At 43.0% G+C, this 15,269-nt stretch overlaps 1 protein-coding gene across 1 annotated transcript; it reads left to right on the top strand.

Moving 5' to 3' along the window:
- The first annotated feature begins 757 nt into the window (after window positions 1-757).
- On the top strand, window positions 758-8,653 carry NEK2 (NIMA related kinase 2). The gene is made up of 9 exons (XM_066316149.1): window positions 758-876; window positions 1,051-1,268; window positions 2,279-2,516; window positions 3,205-3,287; window positions 3,517-3,643; window positions 4,446-4,665; window positions 5,551-5,605; window positions 5,688-5,761; window positions 8,202-8,653. Exons 1-9 carry the CDS (start codon window positions 781-783, stop codon window positions 8,426-8,428), a joined length of 1,338 nt encoding a protein of 445 aa, XP_066172246.1. The 5' UTR covers window positions 758-780; the 3' UTR covers window positions 8,429-8,653.
- Window positions 8,654-15,269: the final 6,616 nt, after the last annotated feature.

The following is a 15,269-nucleotide window of genomic DNA, read 5'->3' as shown; positions in this document are numbered from 1 at the left end:
CACAGAACATGCTGAGCTGGAAGGGATCCGCAATGACCACCGAGTCCAACCCCCGGCCCTGCACAGGACACCCCAAGAGTCACACCATGTGCCTGAGAACATTGTCCAAAGGCTCCCTGAGGGGCACCGCAGAGAAAAGATCAGTGCCGGCCCCTCCTCTTCCCCTCACGAAGAAGCTGTAGACTGCAGTAAATTCTGACTAGGATTACATTATTTTAAACAGCTCAAGTTTTTTTCAGCATTTCTGAAGGATAAAAAACTCTGCTATGACGTTCCAACTTTGTGTCACTATCCATCCAACAGATGTAAGCATTTCAGGAAAGGCTATGATTTACTATTTTTTTTAATGCAAAAGAACCCGCCCCTTCCTGAGGAGCTATGAGTATGTGCCTTATGGATACCTGCAGGCCCGGTGATTTGTCTAATCAGGAAGAAGGGAAGCAAAGGAAACAAAAAGCGAACAGTCGGCGAAGAGAAAGCGAAACGCGGACCAGCTGCGGAGGGCGTCCCTCAGCCCCCGGGCGGGGCGAGGGGCGGCCCCGGGCGGGGCGAGGGGCGGCCCCGCCCCGGTCTCGCGGCGTGCGCGGGCCGCGGGCCCCGCCCCCGGCGGTAACGGCCGTACCCGCCGGCCTTCGCGGGCGCTGTTTACGGCGGCGCAGCCAATGGGCGGGCGGAGCGCGCGGGCGGCGCGGCCAATGGGCGGGCGGTGCGGTGCGTTTGAACGTCGCGGCGCGAGCGCAGGGGCCTGCGTGCCCCGGCGGGGTCCGTGCGCTGCCCGCCATGCCCGGCCGCCCCGACGACTACGAGGTGCTGCTCACCATCGGCGCCGGCTCCTACGGGAAGTGCCGCAAGGTGCGCCGCAAGGCCGACGGCAAGGTGAGGAGGAGGCGGCGGTGGCGGGGTGGCGCAGCTTTGCTGCTGCCGTGCGTCCCTGCCCGGTACTGGCGGCTCTCCGCGACACGCGAGCGAGCGGCTGTGGCAGCCCCTCTCCCCCCCGCGCGGCACCGGCTGCTGTCCCTGTCACTCCTCAGCGTGTCTGTGCCCCTGCAGATCTTGGTATGGAAGGAGCTGGACTATGGCACGATGACGGAGTCGGAGAAGCAGATGCTCGTGTCCGAGGTAAACTTGCTGAGGGAGCTGCGGCACCCAAACATCGTGCGCTACTACGATCGCATCATCGACAGGAGCAGCACCACCCTGTACATCGTCATGGAGTACTGCGATGGGGGAGACCTGGCCAGCCTGATCGCCAAGTGCGCGAAAGAAAGGCACGTGAAAGGTTCTTGTGGCACCTTTGGAATGTCTTGCGCGAGCATTGGGCAGCCCAGGGAGAAGGGAAGCTTATTTTGTAGTTTCTGAGTAGTTTCGGATTTAACCTTTTGGACCAAACAACTCTTCTCATATGTGAGAGGTTTTGAACAAAGCTATAACAGCGACGGGAGCTTGTGCTATTGAATGTGTCACCGGATTGGATGTTGGTGCTGAAGCATTAAAAAGCCCAGCGCTCCCCTGTGAGGCAGAAGCTGTTGAGGTGTTTCTGGCTATGAATGGGGTCGAGAACGTAAGCCAGGAGGCCACAGCTCTTTTTGACAGGCAACTTGGTCTGTGGGTTTTGACCTTCCCTACTGGTAAAACTCCTGGGACCCTGTGTTTTATGAGAACACTAAAACGTGTGGAGGAGAGGAGTGATTTTGAACGCAATGTGAAAAATTATTTCGTCTGCCTGTACATAGAGCTTGGGGAGTTATCAAGCTGATAAGGCTTCACCTTGGTATAATCTTAGACTTCGTGTCCTATTTAAGTATTGTGTCAATTTTCTTGCTCTTAGGTCAAGCAGGTACGTGGCATCACCTCTTTTACTTTGTGAAGACAGTCTAAAACAGTTCTGCAGCTGCCCACCAGCATCACTGTTTTCATTTAAGGAAGTCTGATTTTTAATCAACCCTGTATTGGCTGTTATTGTACGTTGCTCATTATTAACAGGTGACAACATATTATTATCTTAAGTGATCAAAGGGACACATCATAAAAGCATCAAGTTGGTATTTGTGTTGTGAGAAGTGAAAATGCTACATGTTTGACAGTTTGGAGGAAGAAGGAAGGAAATACTGCAGGATTTAGACGTAAACTACATGGATGCTTATTACTGATAGTGGTTATTTCAGTGGTGTTTTATGACAGTAGTGTTAAAATGTTATGGAACTAAAGCAGGCAGTGGTTAATCAGACTGATGTATGCTCAGAAAGTCCATTTATGTCCAATTGTGTTCATTTTTCAGGCATTTTTTGGATGAGAGCTTTGTTCTCCGAGTGTTGACTCAGTTGACATTGGCCTTGAAGGAGTGTCACAGGCGGAGCGATGGTGGAGTCACTGTACACCGTGACCTGAAACCAGCAAATGTCTTTCTAGACAGCAAACAGAATGTGAAACTTGGAGATTTTGGACTGGCTAGGATATTGCACCATGACACCAGCTTTGCCACAACGTTTGTTGGCACTCCATATTACATGTCTCCAGTAAGACCTTCCTTCCATACATTGTCTTCTCTTTTGCCCCTCCAAGGTGTGCAGTGCTGGGCTCAGAGTCCATGTATGTTTGGGAGATTTTAATCAAGAATTGGTTTTAAATGCAGGTGGCTTTTTTCATAGAGTATGTATGTTCTGGAGACAAGGTTATTTTGCAGTTATTTTAATCTCCTGTCTTCCCCACACAATCAATGCCCTTCTACAGTTGCTGTTCCGTAAACTGTATAAGTTTACTTATATTCTTGGGACATTGGCGATGTTGGAGTATATTGTTCCTCAAAAGGAACAAGGAAGTTAGAGAGCTTTTATGGCCCATATTGTTGAGGTAAATAGCATATTAAATTACCTCCTAACAGTAGGATTTTAATTTGTAGTGGAAATGAGCAGGAACGACTTATTTTCCTGATACAGAGTACTTTGTTTGAGAAGGATTATTATTGACTGAAATGGAGTTGCATCAGCTAAAGATTGGTGCAACGTTTTGGTCTTGCAGTGTAGTACTGCCACAAATAGTTAAAATCCTTCTAGTAAGAGTAGCTATGGATATTATTTAGGATGGAATATTAAAAGTTGCTCCAGTATTTAATTATTTATTTCAGGATTGAATAGTAGCTGATTATCCTGTAATAGTGGAACCATGTCTTTTTTTAATAAACCTGAGATTGTTCTCTTTCTTTAGGAACAAATGAACTACATGTCATACAATGAAAAATCTGACATCTGGTCGCTAGGCTGTCTTGTGTATGAATTATGTGCTCTTTCGTAAGTATGGTAATGTGATAACAAATGTGGAACATAACTGCTAATGTAGGTGTGATTATATTTTGTATAGATGAAAGTTTAAAGGTTTCAGTGACTAGTCCTAGATTTTTATTTTTCTATTGGTCTTGACATTAGGTAGTCAAAAAAAATCTTGAGTGCAGGTTTTTTTCATAGTCTGATAAGTCCTGTAAAACTAGTGAAAAAATCCAAGAATTTTTTTTTTCTTCAGGCCTCCATTTACAGCTTACAACCAAAAGGAGCTGGCAGAGAAGATAAGGGAAGGGAGGTTCAGGCGAATACCATATCGTTACTCAGATGAGCTGAATGACCTTCTCAAGGAGATGCTGAATGTAAAGGTAAGAACTAGTTACTAATTTTTCCACCTCTAATTTGAGCTAGTACTGAAATACTTTTTTTTTTTTTTTTTTTTTTTTTTCCCCTCAATTATGAAACAAACCAACCTGGAGTCGTGGTTGTTATAACTTTATCACTGGCAGTGTCACTTGTAGAGGAAGGAGGGAGGAGTTGTGCTGAGTCCATCAAACAAAGGCAGCAGCTCACGTGTCATGCCAGGGTCACAGGATGCCAAAAGGCTGCCTCCATATTGGCTTACATGGGATTTCCTGACTACATGCTTATTGAGGTTTTATAATTTCAGGGTTAAAATGGTTCCAGTGTGTTTGGAATCTGGAAGGGGCTGTTTTGCCTTCATTTTAGGGTTTGCTTTTTATGGCTAATGTGTAGCTTGTTCCCCCAGGGCTGACGTGGGGGTATTGAGAAGAACATGGCATGGTACAACAAAGCTGTAACAAGCACCCAAGCCTCCAGCAGGTGTGGATTGCTCAGCAGAGTGTTAGCTGAGGAATCTGCTGGCCACTGCCTCTGCAGGCTCACCCACTCCCTTCTGACTCTGCAAAGAGAGAGGGTCCCTGGGCTGGGAGACACAGGCTTGCAGATCTGGATCTGAAGGCTTGTAACAGCCTCATCCCTTAGCTTTGGGAGCTTTTTACCTCCCTCTGGTTGTGGTACTGCTTCCTAACTCCAGTTTTCTCCAGTCTCTCCTTCACTGTGTAGCACCTCAGCTGGTCCTGCTTGGGAATCTCTGGCCTTAATGTTTCTTCTTACAGATGGAACCTCTTGATAATGTCTTTCCTTTAGGATTACTGCCGGCCGTCTGTTGAGGATATTCTGCAGCACCCCTTGATAGAAGATGTGGTGACAGAAGAACAAAAACAAAACTTTGATAGAAGAGGCTTGAGACCATGGGTTCCAGAAAGGTTGCAATTCTCAGATGTTGCCGTGACTGAGCTGAAACGGAAGGAGCAACAGTTACAGGAGCGAGAGCAAGCCATTAAAGAGAGAGAACAACGTCTGGAGCGTATGCTATTCCGTTTTGGGAAGCGGGGGGCAATGGGCTTCTGACTCAGTTGGAGGAAGAAAAGTAGACAGTTTTCACAACCCTCATTCTAATGCACTAGGATACTGTAGTCCTGCATTCACCACTGGAATTGTGTCTAAAGACCAAACCAAGAATGCTCAGGGCTTACTCCACTATACTAGCTTCTGTTTTAAGTTGCTAAGGTGGAATTGGCAGTTTAGATGTGGAAGTATGGTTTGTGAAGATTATTAAACATGAGCAGCAGTTAGGAAAGTATACAGAAACGTAGGGTTTGCACTGTGCAGCGTAGGTTGCTTTTCAGCTACTGTGTAAGTAAACACTGCCTGTACTAACATGTAAACTAAGGTGAGCCTGATGCTGGAGAGAAAAAAAAATAAATCTTTGAGTAAACTGTCAACTGCTCTTATAAAAGCTGCACCCCACAGGTAGCTTACCTGTGAGTCTATAGGTGCCTGGTCCTCAGGTGTTGGCATTTCCTGCCCACATAAAATCTCTGTGCATGCAGTAGGCTCTGCAATACAGTTTTTAACCATATGTATTTTTTATCTGAGCCTGAATAACAGCTGCTACTGTTTTAAGCAGGGTATTTAATCAGAAAGTTGCTATCTCTTTGTTGTTGCAGACATGTCAGAGTTTGGGACAGAAGTGTGCCTGGCAGTTCAGAGTACTTGCCAGCACTTTACTAGTGCACTGATAAAAGTGTATCTACACAGCAGTTACCTCTGTTTAGAGCCATAGAATCAGAAGTGTGGATGCATCTGACTGGCTGTTACTGCTGTCTTTCCCTTTGAGAGAAGCCCACCATGCACAGTCATTCTAACATTTACATGTTCACACTGCATACTACCATATTTCTGCTTCCAGAGAGAGAACGGGAACTCTGTGTTCGGGAGAGACTGGCAGAGGACAAACTTGCTAGGTATCTTACTAACCTATAATAGTCTATATTAGAAACTCTACAGCCTTACAACAAAAAGCTTAAACTTCTCTTTCCAAACCAGAGCTGAAAACCTGATGAAGAGGTGCAGTTTCCAAAAGCAGCAGCCGCAGGAAGTAACGTGCGTGGAAGGTCCAGGTATGCAAATATGCAAGAAGGCGTTTGCACAGGTCAATGTATGCAGGTGTGACCAGAAGAAATCCCCTTGTGCTCAGCGTGCTTGGCACAGTCCCCTTAGGGCAAGGCAAAGCCCATTTATGGCTGCATGGTTGAGAAGAGACTTTTGATTTTCTGCTTTGCAAAAGGACTTAATGAGTGATGCTCAGACATAAGTCTGAGTTAGCACTGTTTGCACTGCAGTCTTGTGCTGCCTGGGAAATTAGGTTCTTGTGGTGAACTTAGGGATGTGCCTTCTTGTAACCCAAACCTTTCTCAGAGCTGCACTTATTTTATGTATGGATGTCTTTTTTACAGAACTTTGATTTAGTTAATTTTAATAAAATTGCACATGTCTAATAAATTCAGCTTTCATTAAACTTCCAAAAGCTTCAACATGGGAAATATTTGTTGCAAGGGGGCCTGCTGTGACTGGTGGGTGCATCATATAAACTATGAAGAATACACACTGCTATTATAGAATGAAAGAAACTCATATTTGAAAATGTACTAAAATGCTTCCTGAGTACCTCAAGTCCAGTCTGTTTTACAGTAATATTTTATACTCACTTTGCCCTTGGTTGTTCAGTCTTTGCTATCATAAGGCTGTTAAATGCTCCCATCTTTTGTTATTGAAAATAATATTCAGGTAGCTAAATGCCTTTTTAGGTAGTGGTAGGAATAGTGAAGGGCTGGGTCAGAAGTAGTAGCCTAGAAAAAAGACAAGTGAACACTCTTTAGCGTGCAATAACACTCTCTTCATTAAATTTTGGTCTGATAAAGCAAAATAAGCATGTCAATGCCTCCAAAGCAAATAAAACTGAAGTAGCTTTTTTTTCTTTTTCCCAAGAAATGCCTATCAGAGCAGAAAACGACAAAGTAAAAATGCCCCTAGAAAATGCTCCTTGAGCTGTTTCTAACATTTCTGTCAACTTTGAGAATTCCACCCGTCTCTCAACATCTTGTCTGGCATCGACACATTAAAGAATTTGAGAACGAACTTGCTTTTGGCTTTCTGATGTTGCATCTAAAACTGGATGACTGAAGGCAAATGAGCTTGAGCTCTTCCTTCTGTTCTCTTCTGCATTTCCTACCCCTTTACATGATATTTTGACCTTACCAGTCATATTAGTTTTTGAGGATAGGCAAAGCGAGTTTGGGTGGTTAATACCTCAAGCTAGATAATGCAGCTAAGTGAACATAGTTATTACAATCTTTCAATAGCTGTAGAGCATGTGATTTGCTGCTTTTCCCTTTCAGTCCATGGTGCTCTTGTACCACGATTTCTAAAATGATGCCTATTCTCATACAAATGCATCAAGAGCTTTTTCAGTAGTGGTACCAAGATTGCTTGCTTGTATTTTCAGTTGCTCAAATATTGCTGTATTTTTCACAACTAGATTGCATCTCACACATCTCTTAGAGCCCTAATTTCTCCTAGAAGTTCATTGGGTGGTTCACTTGACAATAAAATGGAATCTCAAAAAAATCCTGTTTTTTAAGGCAGCGTCCTAACACTACCCTATTTTTGCAGGGATTTTCTGTTTTTTAGTGAACTGTTAAATATTAAAACAGATCTGACTTACACTAATGAAGCTAACAAATGCTGAAAGATTTGCTGGCTTTTAAAGTTCCTTCTAGCTCTTTTGTGCTTATTGCATTTTTGCTGTAGCCTCATAAATTGACAATAAGGCTTCAGTGTTAAGATTAGAATAGTTAGACCTTTGATTAAGGAGCGATTTTTATTTAAGTTTGGCCTTGTGAAGTTGACTCTTATATGAGGTAACTCAGCTGTTATATAGCTTTTGATGGCAGTTTTTCTACTCTGGACTCATTAACTGCCTTTTGATAGTGGCATGCTATAGTATACACTATGAAAATTCCTGTTATGGAGGCTGCAGTGACAGTAGCTTGTTAATTTTTAATTCACCTAAACTTGTTACTCATCAAGTCAGAGCCTAATTTGTACCCCAGTGACTTAATGCAAGGACAGAGTTGGAACAATGTGGGTAAAGTACAAAGTACTGGACAGGTTCAATCTTCCCCTGCTGTGAAGGAAAGACAAGATTTTTTTCAGTAGCTGAAAAAAATTAAAAAGCTGAAAATTCATTTTTCATTTTCTTTTGGAACTGGTTTATGTTACTGTTTATTTAATTCCTGGCCTTTAGGAGAAACATTGTCTTTTCTTCTTAATCAACTAATCTTTCCTTAGGTATAAAATGACTGTGGCATATGTCCTTTTACCATCATTTAAAAATTGTTTTCAATTTTTTCTCAAGCAATAGAAAAGACTTGTTGCTATTAACTGAGATACATTTAATTAGATCACTTAAAGCCATAGGTAGATGACAAAATGGGCACCAGGGTTAAAATCAATAAATGCTGAAAGATACACTAATGCAGTACTTTTTGATCTCTTAAGATAACGCACTCCCGCTTCCCCTTTCTACAACCAAGAAGAACTCACTCTTACATGGAAGTGAAGAGAAAGCTGTGCCTCCTCATAATATGGAAAACTATCTCCTTTCCAAAGGGAAAAGCTCTGATCTCAAAAGGCGTCTATATGCTGCAAATCTACGGGCTCAAGCACTGGCTGAACTGGAAAAAAACTATCAATCAAAAAGCAGACAAATCTTGGGCATGCGTTGAAACTGTAACATATATTTATCCTTGAAAAGAAGATTAAATGTATAGGCAGATACTTGTGCCTCCCTCTCTTAAGCTAGAACCTACTGAAAAATTATTTAACAGTTGTACAAACTCTTAGTTTATGACAGGTAGTTTATGATAAATGCATAAGATGCTATATGATGAAAATAGGTACTTTTGATACCAAATAAAACAAACTCAATTAATTGTATTATTAAAGAAAAATATTTTGGTCCTCCTGTTTACCACACTATACTCTTCTAAAAATATAAAGAATGAATATATAAAAATGATTTGTTTAAAATCATTTGTTTAAAATCTGATGTGAAAAATTTTTCAGGTGAAAAATGTTCAGAGATTCACATGATGCTGTATGTAATGCACAGTTGTTGATAAAGAAAGTGTTGATATTCTGTATATGTGGGAAAACAGTGCCTTCTTTTCTGCAGTTGTAAATATTTTTTGACAAAAGAGCACAAAGATTTTATGCATCTCTTCCTACTAGTAAGTGCCTTATCAAAGCAAGTTACTTTTAATGTTATGTTTTGATCATTGAGTTGGATGGGTCAGAATAAGATAATTTCTGAGCTTATACTCCTTTTCTGCCTGAGCAGCTGAATGCCTTGTTCATACCTCCTACATGCCCTTTGTCACGGCATGGCATTTGAAATAACACTTTCTTGCCTGGCCTTGAAACTGTGTTATAAACTGATCCCCTGAGACTGCTGTCCATGATGGGACACCATCCAGTGTATTAGCGTGTGTGTTTTGGGGTGGGGCAGTTGGCCTTTAAATAGTAAATCCGTATTTTCTTGAAGCTTAGGAGGTATCTCCATCTGACCCTTAACAATTCTCTGCTGGTGTAGGAGTTGCTCACTTAGGGCAGTGTAAGTATCATGCACTCAAAGTCATGAATTTTAAAATGTCCTTTGAAACTGTTGTGTCTGGTATATGTTTTATATAAAGATTTTTTTTTCCTCTGGATTGAAATGCCATAAAACACATTCTTAGAAAACAGCTTGTTTTCAAGACATCTGTTTCCTTATCGAGCTATAAATGTAATCTGAGGAAATATTCTAGATAGTTTTTACTTCCTAAGAGAGAATCTTTGAAACATCAATTTAATTTGACATACTAGATAATCTTATGGGTCTCTTCCAACCCAAATCATTCTATGATTTGCAGATAAAGAAGTACTTGTGTAACCCAACTACAGATCTGCTCTAGCAGATTCTTAACTCCTTCTTAACATTTGCTTGCAGAGTGGTTGCTGTTTTCACCACAACCTTTCCTTAAAAGAATTAGAGATGACTATTTTGTTTGCTAATCTAAAACTACCAACATTTTGGTGGTCATTCCTCAGCAGTGGATGTGGTGAGAATGTGCCATGTGGATCAATGCAGCTTTCTTTTGCATTCTTTCATATTTTTGAAGCTTCTCACTATGTGGAGGGCAAATCCCTGCTTTGTCACCATGTTTGCACATGTAGGTTTTTCTGTTCTGTGCCTCAATTCCTGCATTACAGTGCAATGCAGTTCTGGCCTTCATGGGGTCTTTATGGCTTAACCCATAAAACGTTAAAGGGTAAGGTAAACAGTGGTGTTAGAAAAGGCAGAGAAAATACAAAGGATTCAAGAATGTTTTGTCTGTAAAATGGAGGTATCAGTGAAAGGAGGAAAACAAGCAGCCAAGAAATAAATTAATACTGATTCATGAAAGATCATACTCATAGTCACAGAATGGTTTGGGTTGGATGGGACCTTATAGATCATCTGGTTCCAACCTCACCTGCCATGGACAGGGACACTTCACTAAACCAGGTTGCTCAGAGCTCCTCCATCCAGCCTGGCCTTGAGTGCTGTCAGGGGCCATCCAGGAAATCCATAACTTCTCTGGGCAAGCTGTTCCAGTGCCTCACCACCCTCGCAGCAAAGTTCTTCCTTAGAATCTAATCTAAACCTACTCTCTTTCTGTTAAGAGCCATTCCCCCATGTCTTGTCACAACATGCTCTTGTAAACAGACTGTCATCTTTCTTGTAGGCTCTGTCCAGGTATGGGAAGGCCACAGCTGGGTCACCTCAAAGCTTTCTCTTCTCCAGGCTGAGCAATCCCAATTATCTTAACCTTTCCTCATAGGGAAGGTGCTCCATCTCTCCATTCATCTTTTGAAAGGGCTGATGTTTACAAATTTTAACACAACCAAGGTAAGGAAATTACTTGAGAGTTGTTATTTTTTTTTTTTCTCTTGGAACACACATTTCTGCATTTAAAGGTAACATGCCTTGAGAGGGCAGAGTCTGGCTTTCCTCTTCCTTTAATTCTCTAGTAACCTCAAGATGGCACTGTTGCCTTGTCATTTATAACAACTTCCTCTCTTATACATTCATCCAGAAACTAATATCTTATTTACATTTATTTTTACCTGTTTTGTTCTAAGCACGTTGCTGCAAGATGCTAACTTTCTTTGGCTACGGATGCTTTAGTACTTGCTGGTGCAATTAATTATAATTATCTCTGATTTGCCATTTTGCATCTTTTATGCATGCATTATAAAAATAGCTGAATCAAAGTCCTGGTTAACAACTATGCTGTTATGAATCTGAAATGCTACAGAGAGTGCAAACTGTATCAATCACAATGGCAGTAATAAATGAGAACAGCTTAGGTTACAACTGTAGCATTAAGCTGTTTAACTGCATTACTTACAGCGTCTTCTTGAACTATGACTCTAATATGATAAATGCAGTATTTCTTGAGGTTTTGGAAATAAGAACTTCCTACCAGTACATGTCACATAGTGAAAGGCATCCTAGAGATGGTCTTCATTCTTTCTCAGGATTTTTGCTTTGAAAACCTGAAATTCACATTTTCCTACAAGGGCGTAATTGTTTTCCCGATAGAACGTGTGTAGCATTGGAATCACACTCAGGATGCAATTTTCAAACATATTCAGGAAATAGAGCATTCACAAATAGAACATTTATGGGAATGGTGACTGCTTATGGAGTGCTTCCAAAACATTGCCATCATGCTGATGGATATTCTGATGTCTTAGAAGAGAAGTGTGTACATATGGATATGGTACAGCTTAAGCCTTACAGGATGATAATAATGGTGTACACTGTGGAATGTTGTGAGAAAAATTAATTAATGTTTAATACTGATGTCAGGAATTTTAATAATATTATTCATTGTGAGCACCTCTGAAATTGCAGAAGTTTTATATGCATAAGAACATGAAGGATAGCCTGGGCAAGTTGCATCATCTTTGAAAAATACTGACCAGTCTCCTGATTTTCAGCAGTCATGCTCTGTCCCCTCTGCAGCCAGCTGAACAGCACTTATACAGTGTGAAGGCTGGACAAATAAAAAACTTAATGAAAATCAGAGATAAATATAGAGGACCATCAAGTTTCTTCACAAAAGTGGGAGATGTCACTTCTGAGTTTCCATCTCCCTGGGTCCCTATGCAAATGTGGGCCCTACACCCCAGAAGGTAAATCTGCATTCCTCCACCTGTGCCAGACCTTTGGCTGATGCTGATCACTCATTCCAACAAAGGGATGTGGAAAATATATGGGAGGGGCACGATGCCATCAGTGGAGCTGATGCTGTGCTGGAGATCCAGTACCCCCACATGGGGTGTTAATAGAGTCTAGGTGTAATAGTACAAAGAACTTGTCAAAACCACCATCTGACAGCCAGAACCCATGGTTCTCTGTCATGTTCTCCACCTCCAAGAAAAGTTGTAAAACACCAGCAGCAACATTTCCAGGTTTTCACCCAGCTTTAGTGGTTATTGCTTAGGGTTGATGGTTTAGCCTTCAGTGTTTGCCATAGATTGCCAAGAGTGTATGGCTTACAGGGTATCCCTGTGGTCCAGGGCCTACAGTTTATTGATCCCTGTGCACTCACACCTCCTGCTTTCTTCGTTTAAAATTCATAGCTGATGTTTAGTGCTTTGTGGTTTGCTAGAGTAAATTATAAACTCCTGAGAGATACAATTCTCAATTTCTACCCTTGAAGTAAGATTTGTAATCTTCTTTCTTCACTGTACAGGGTTCATCTCTCTGTGGTCTGTGTTGATTGATGCTGGGATCCTCTTAGTTTAGCAAATGAAGTCCAGAGAATGGATCAGACACGAGTGAGGGAAGGGGTGGATGGAGGGGAGGTGTCAGGTGTAAACCCAGGGTAGGAATATCTCTTCATAAGGAGCTCCTGGGGATAGAAATGAGAGGCAATAAGATACTTCCCTATGTTCCACAATCCCCTTCTTCCTTCAGTATCCATTCTCTGATCAATACACTCTAGTTTTTTGATCACTTTCATGCCAGGGGGCACAAAGCATTCCAAAGCTGCTAGAGTCCAGTGCTGCCTGACCATTTTGCAGGGTTCTACAGGTGGAAGATGAACAATTTGGGCAGGGGTTGAGCTGAAATGGCATTTTGCTACATCTTATTTCCTCCCAGGTTTCGCGGGGGGTGAGACCTCTGTCCCTGCAACCCATGTGCTTTTCACATTCACACGTGTGCCTGCGTGGCAGTTCAGGGTCACTGAAGCGGCTGCTGCAGTCTGAAAGAGGGGCTGTTGTTTCATTCTTTGGGTTGCCTAACCCCCCTAACTGCAATAAAGCTGCTGAGAAAGGACACAAAAAGATTGTCCCCTTGGAGGAAGGGGACCAAAAGCATAAAGTTTATTTTTATCCGTGAATAAAGTGTTTTGTCCTCATAAAAAGCGTTTTCTCCTAACTCCCTTTCTTCAAACTCATAGTCTGACTGAGAATGTTTTGATATGGTGAGGTGCTGGCACTCCGGGGAGAGAAGACAGAAACTCTTGGTGAGAGAAAACTCCTGTCCACCCTCTCCCAGTGTCCCCAGTGCCCCCAGTGCTCAGGCCACACTGGGGCAGCTCAGAGCTGCACCCAAGCATCCTAATGGATTCTATATTTTGGAGAAGATCAGGGGAGGCATATGTGCCACTTTCTCCAGAGGTGGAAGAATGGGATGCTTGTGTGTCACCTTGCACCCTCCCAACACAGTTATTTGCTCTGTGCCATGAAGCCAGGTACCCACCCTGAGACTCCTGTGGGAGAAGATCAGCCAGCCCTGGACGATGTCCTCATTGCTGTCCACAGGAAGGTCCCCACAGACCGTGTTGTAGAGCAGGATATGAAGGGACTGGATCATCCCCAAATGGCCACAGTAGCAGCAGAAGCAGATCCTCTCTGGAGGGTTGTACTTTGGCATTCCTGCAGGACACAGGCAGAGCTCATCAGGTGGATGCTGCTCCCGCTCAGACCCTCATTTATTCAGGCATCCCTGGGGATGTGAGAGCTGCACTGGTGGCACAAAGCACACCCACTGCCTTCTCACCAGCACCGGACTCCTGTTTACAAACTTTGGGTTGTGATAGAAAACCTCTGGTGCTGGAAGAGGACAACTGAGTAGGGAAAACCCTGCCTTTATCCCCTTACCCCCTACACCTGTATTGGCCAAGAAAAATATCATAGGCCAAAGCTGAAAAGGGGAGTAGAACAGCCCAAATCCTGCGACTGAAAACAAAAACGGAATCCCCGCTGCCCCAGGACAACCCAGAACTCTTGAGTTCGCTCTGGATGCTCCATCACAAGCACAAAGCCGTCGGGCAGTTCCAGCCATCCCAGGAGCCTCACGACGGCAGCGGAATCTGCAGGAGGACACCGTGAGGAGAGGAGCAGCTCCAGTGCCGGGGAGGGGGGACCGCGATGTCAGCGGGGCTGATGCTGCCCCGGGGTCCGGACTGGTCACTTGCTTTTTTAATTTTTTTTTTTCTTTTCAGTTTATATTCCAGCTTCAAAGTCACTTCCCTGGAAGTGAAGTAGCACTTGCTGCCGAGGTCAGTTCTAAGCTCTGCATCACTGCTGAGATTTGCAGCGTTTGCATGTGGCCTGCCATATTTGCATTGCCTCAGCTGCGTGCAAGGCTCGCTGTCAGAAATGCAAGTTGATTCTAAAGCCTTTCTGCACGTCCTGCCCCTGCATCCCTTACCAAGCTGTTCCTCCACATCTTCAGCTTGGGAAAACTCACAACTTTCTCAAAGAAACCCCAAAACCTCCCAACCAAAAACCTCAAAACCAACCGACCAAATAAAACCTACCCAAACCCAAAACAAAAACCCCAACCAACCAAAAAAGAGCCACTTCCCTTCCCCCCTCAAACCGCTCACCTTTAGAAAGTGGGATTGAAGAAATTACTATGCTGTAGTGAAGTACTTTGAGATCTGTACATATTGAATAATGCTATGTAACTGTTCCTAGTTAGGAGTAGATAAGATACACTGTATGCAAAACAATTGGTACAAAGCTGGAGAAAAACTGTGCATGTTTTGCATGGATTTATTATTGTTATTATTATAAAAACGTGTACTACCAAATATGCTGCCAACTGCAGCTCTAATCCGGTATCCCACAATATCAGGCTGTGAATGAATATTTTTAAGAGATCTTACAGTAGAATCACCAATTGTTCTCTTCCAGAAAATCAGAAGCATCGACAAGGAAAGCACTGAATAAAATGGAGTCTTTGCAGTGGCGAGGACAGCTTTCAGTATATGCAAACACAGAATTGTCTCCTACTGTCCTTGTTAGCAACCTAACACAGAACAATGATCGTCTTCCCCCATTTACAGATCGTCCTCCCCTCATTCTCCCTAGTGACTCAGCCTGGAAGAATAGTAGTTGCTCACTTCTTTAATGCCAAGAGGACTCCTTACCATGCTACAAATCCTCCTCCAGCCCCAGCAGTGCTGGGGAACGGGACATCAACCCAACCTCACACATGTCCCCAACCGCATTAAGACCCAC

Source organism: Sylvia atricapilla, chromosome 3 (genome assembly GCF_009819655.1).
Source record: "Sylvia atricapilla isolate bSylAtr1 chromosome 3, bSylAtr1.pri, whole genome shotgun sequence".
Classification (NCBI taxonomy): Eukaryota; Metazoa; Chordata; class Aves; order Passeriformes; family Sylviidae; genus Sylvia; species Sylvia atricapilla.
Note: the sequence above shows the minus strand (reverse complement) of the source record. Positions and strands in the feature narration are given on the sequence as shown.

What these genes read in the sequence shown, in the direction of transcription:
- NEK2 (XM_066316149.1), top strand. Translation starts at nt 781, where the DNA reads ATGCCCGGCCGCCCCGACGACTACGAGGTGCTGCTCACCATCGGCGCC. An exon ending in CTCCATATTACATGTCTCCA is followed by an intron (nt 2,517 to 3,204) that starts GTAAGACCTTCC and finishes CTCTTTCTTTAG; the next exon opens with GAACAAATGAACTACATGTC. An exon ending in AGGAGATGCTGAATGTAAAG is followed by an intron (nt 3,644 to 4,445) that starts GTAAGAACTAGT and finishes TCTTTCCTTTAG; the next exon opens with GATTACTGCCGGCCGTCTGT.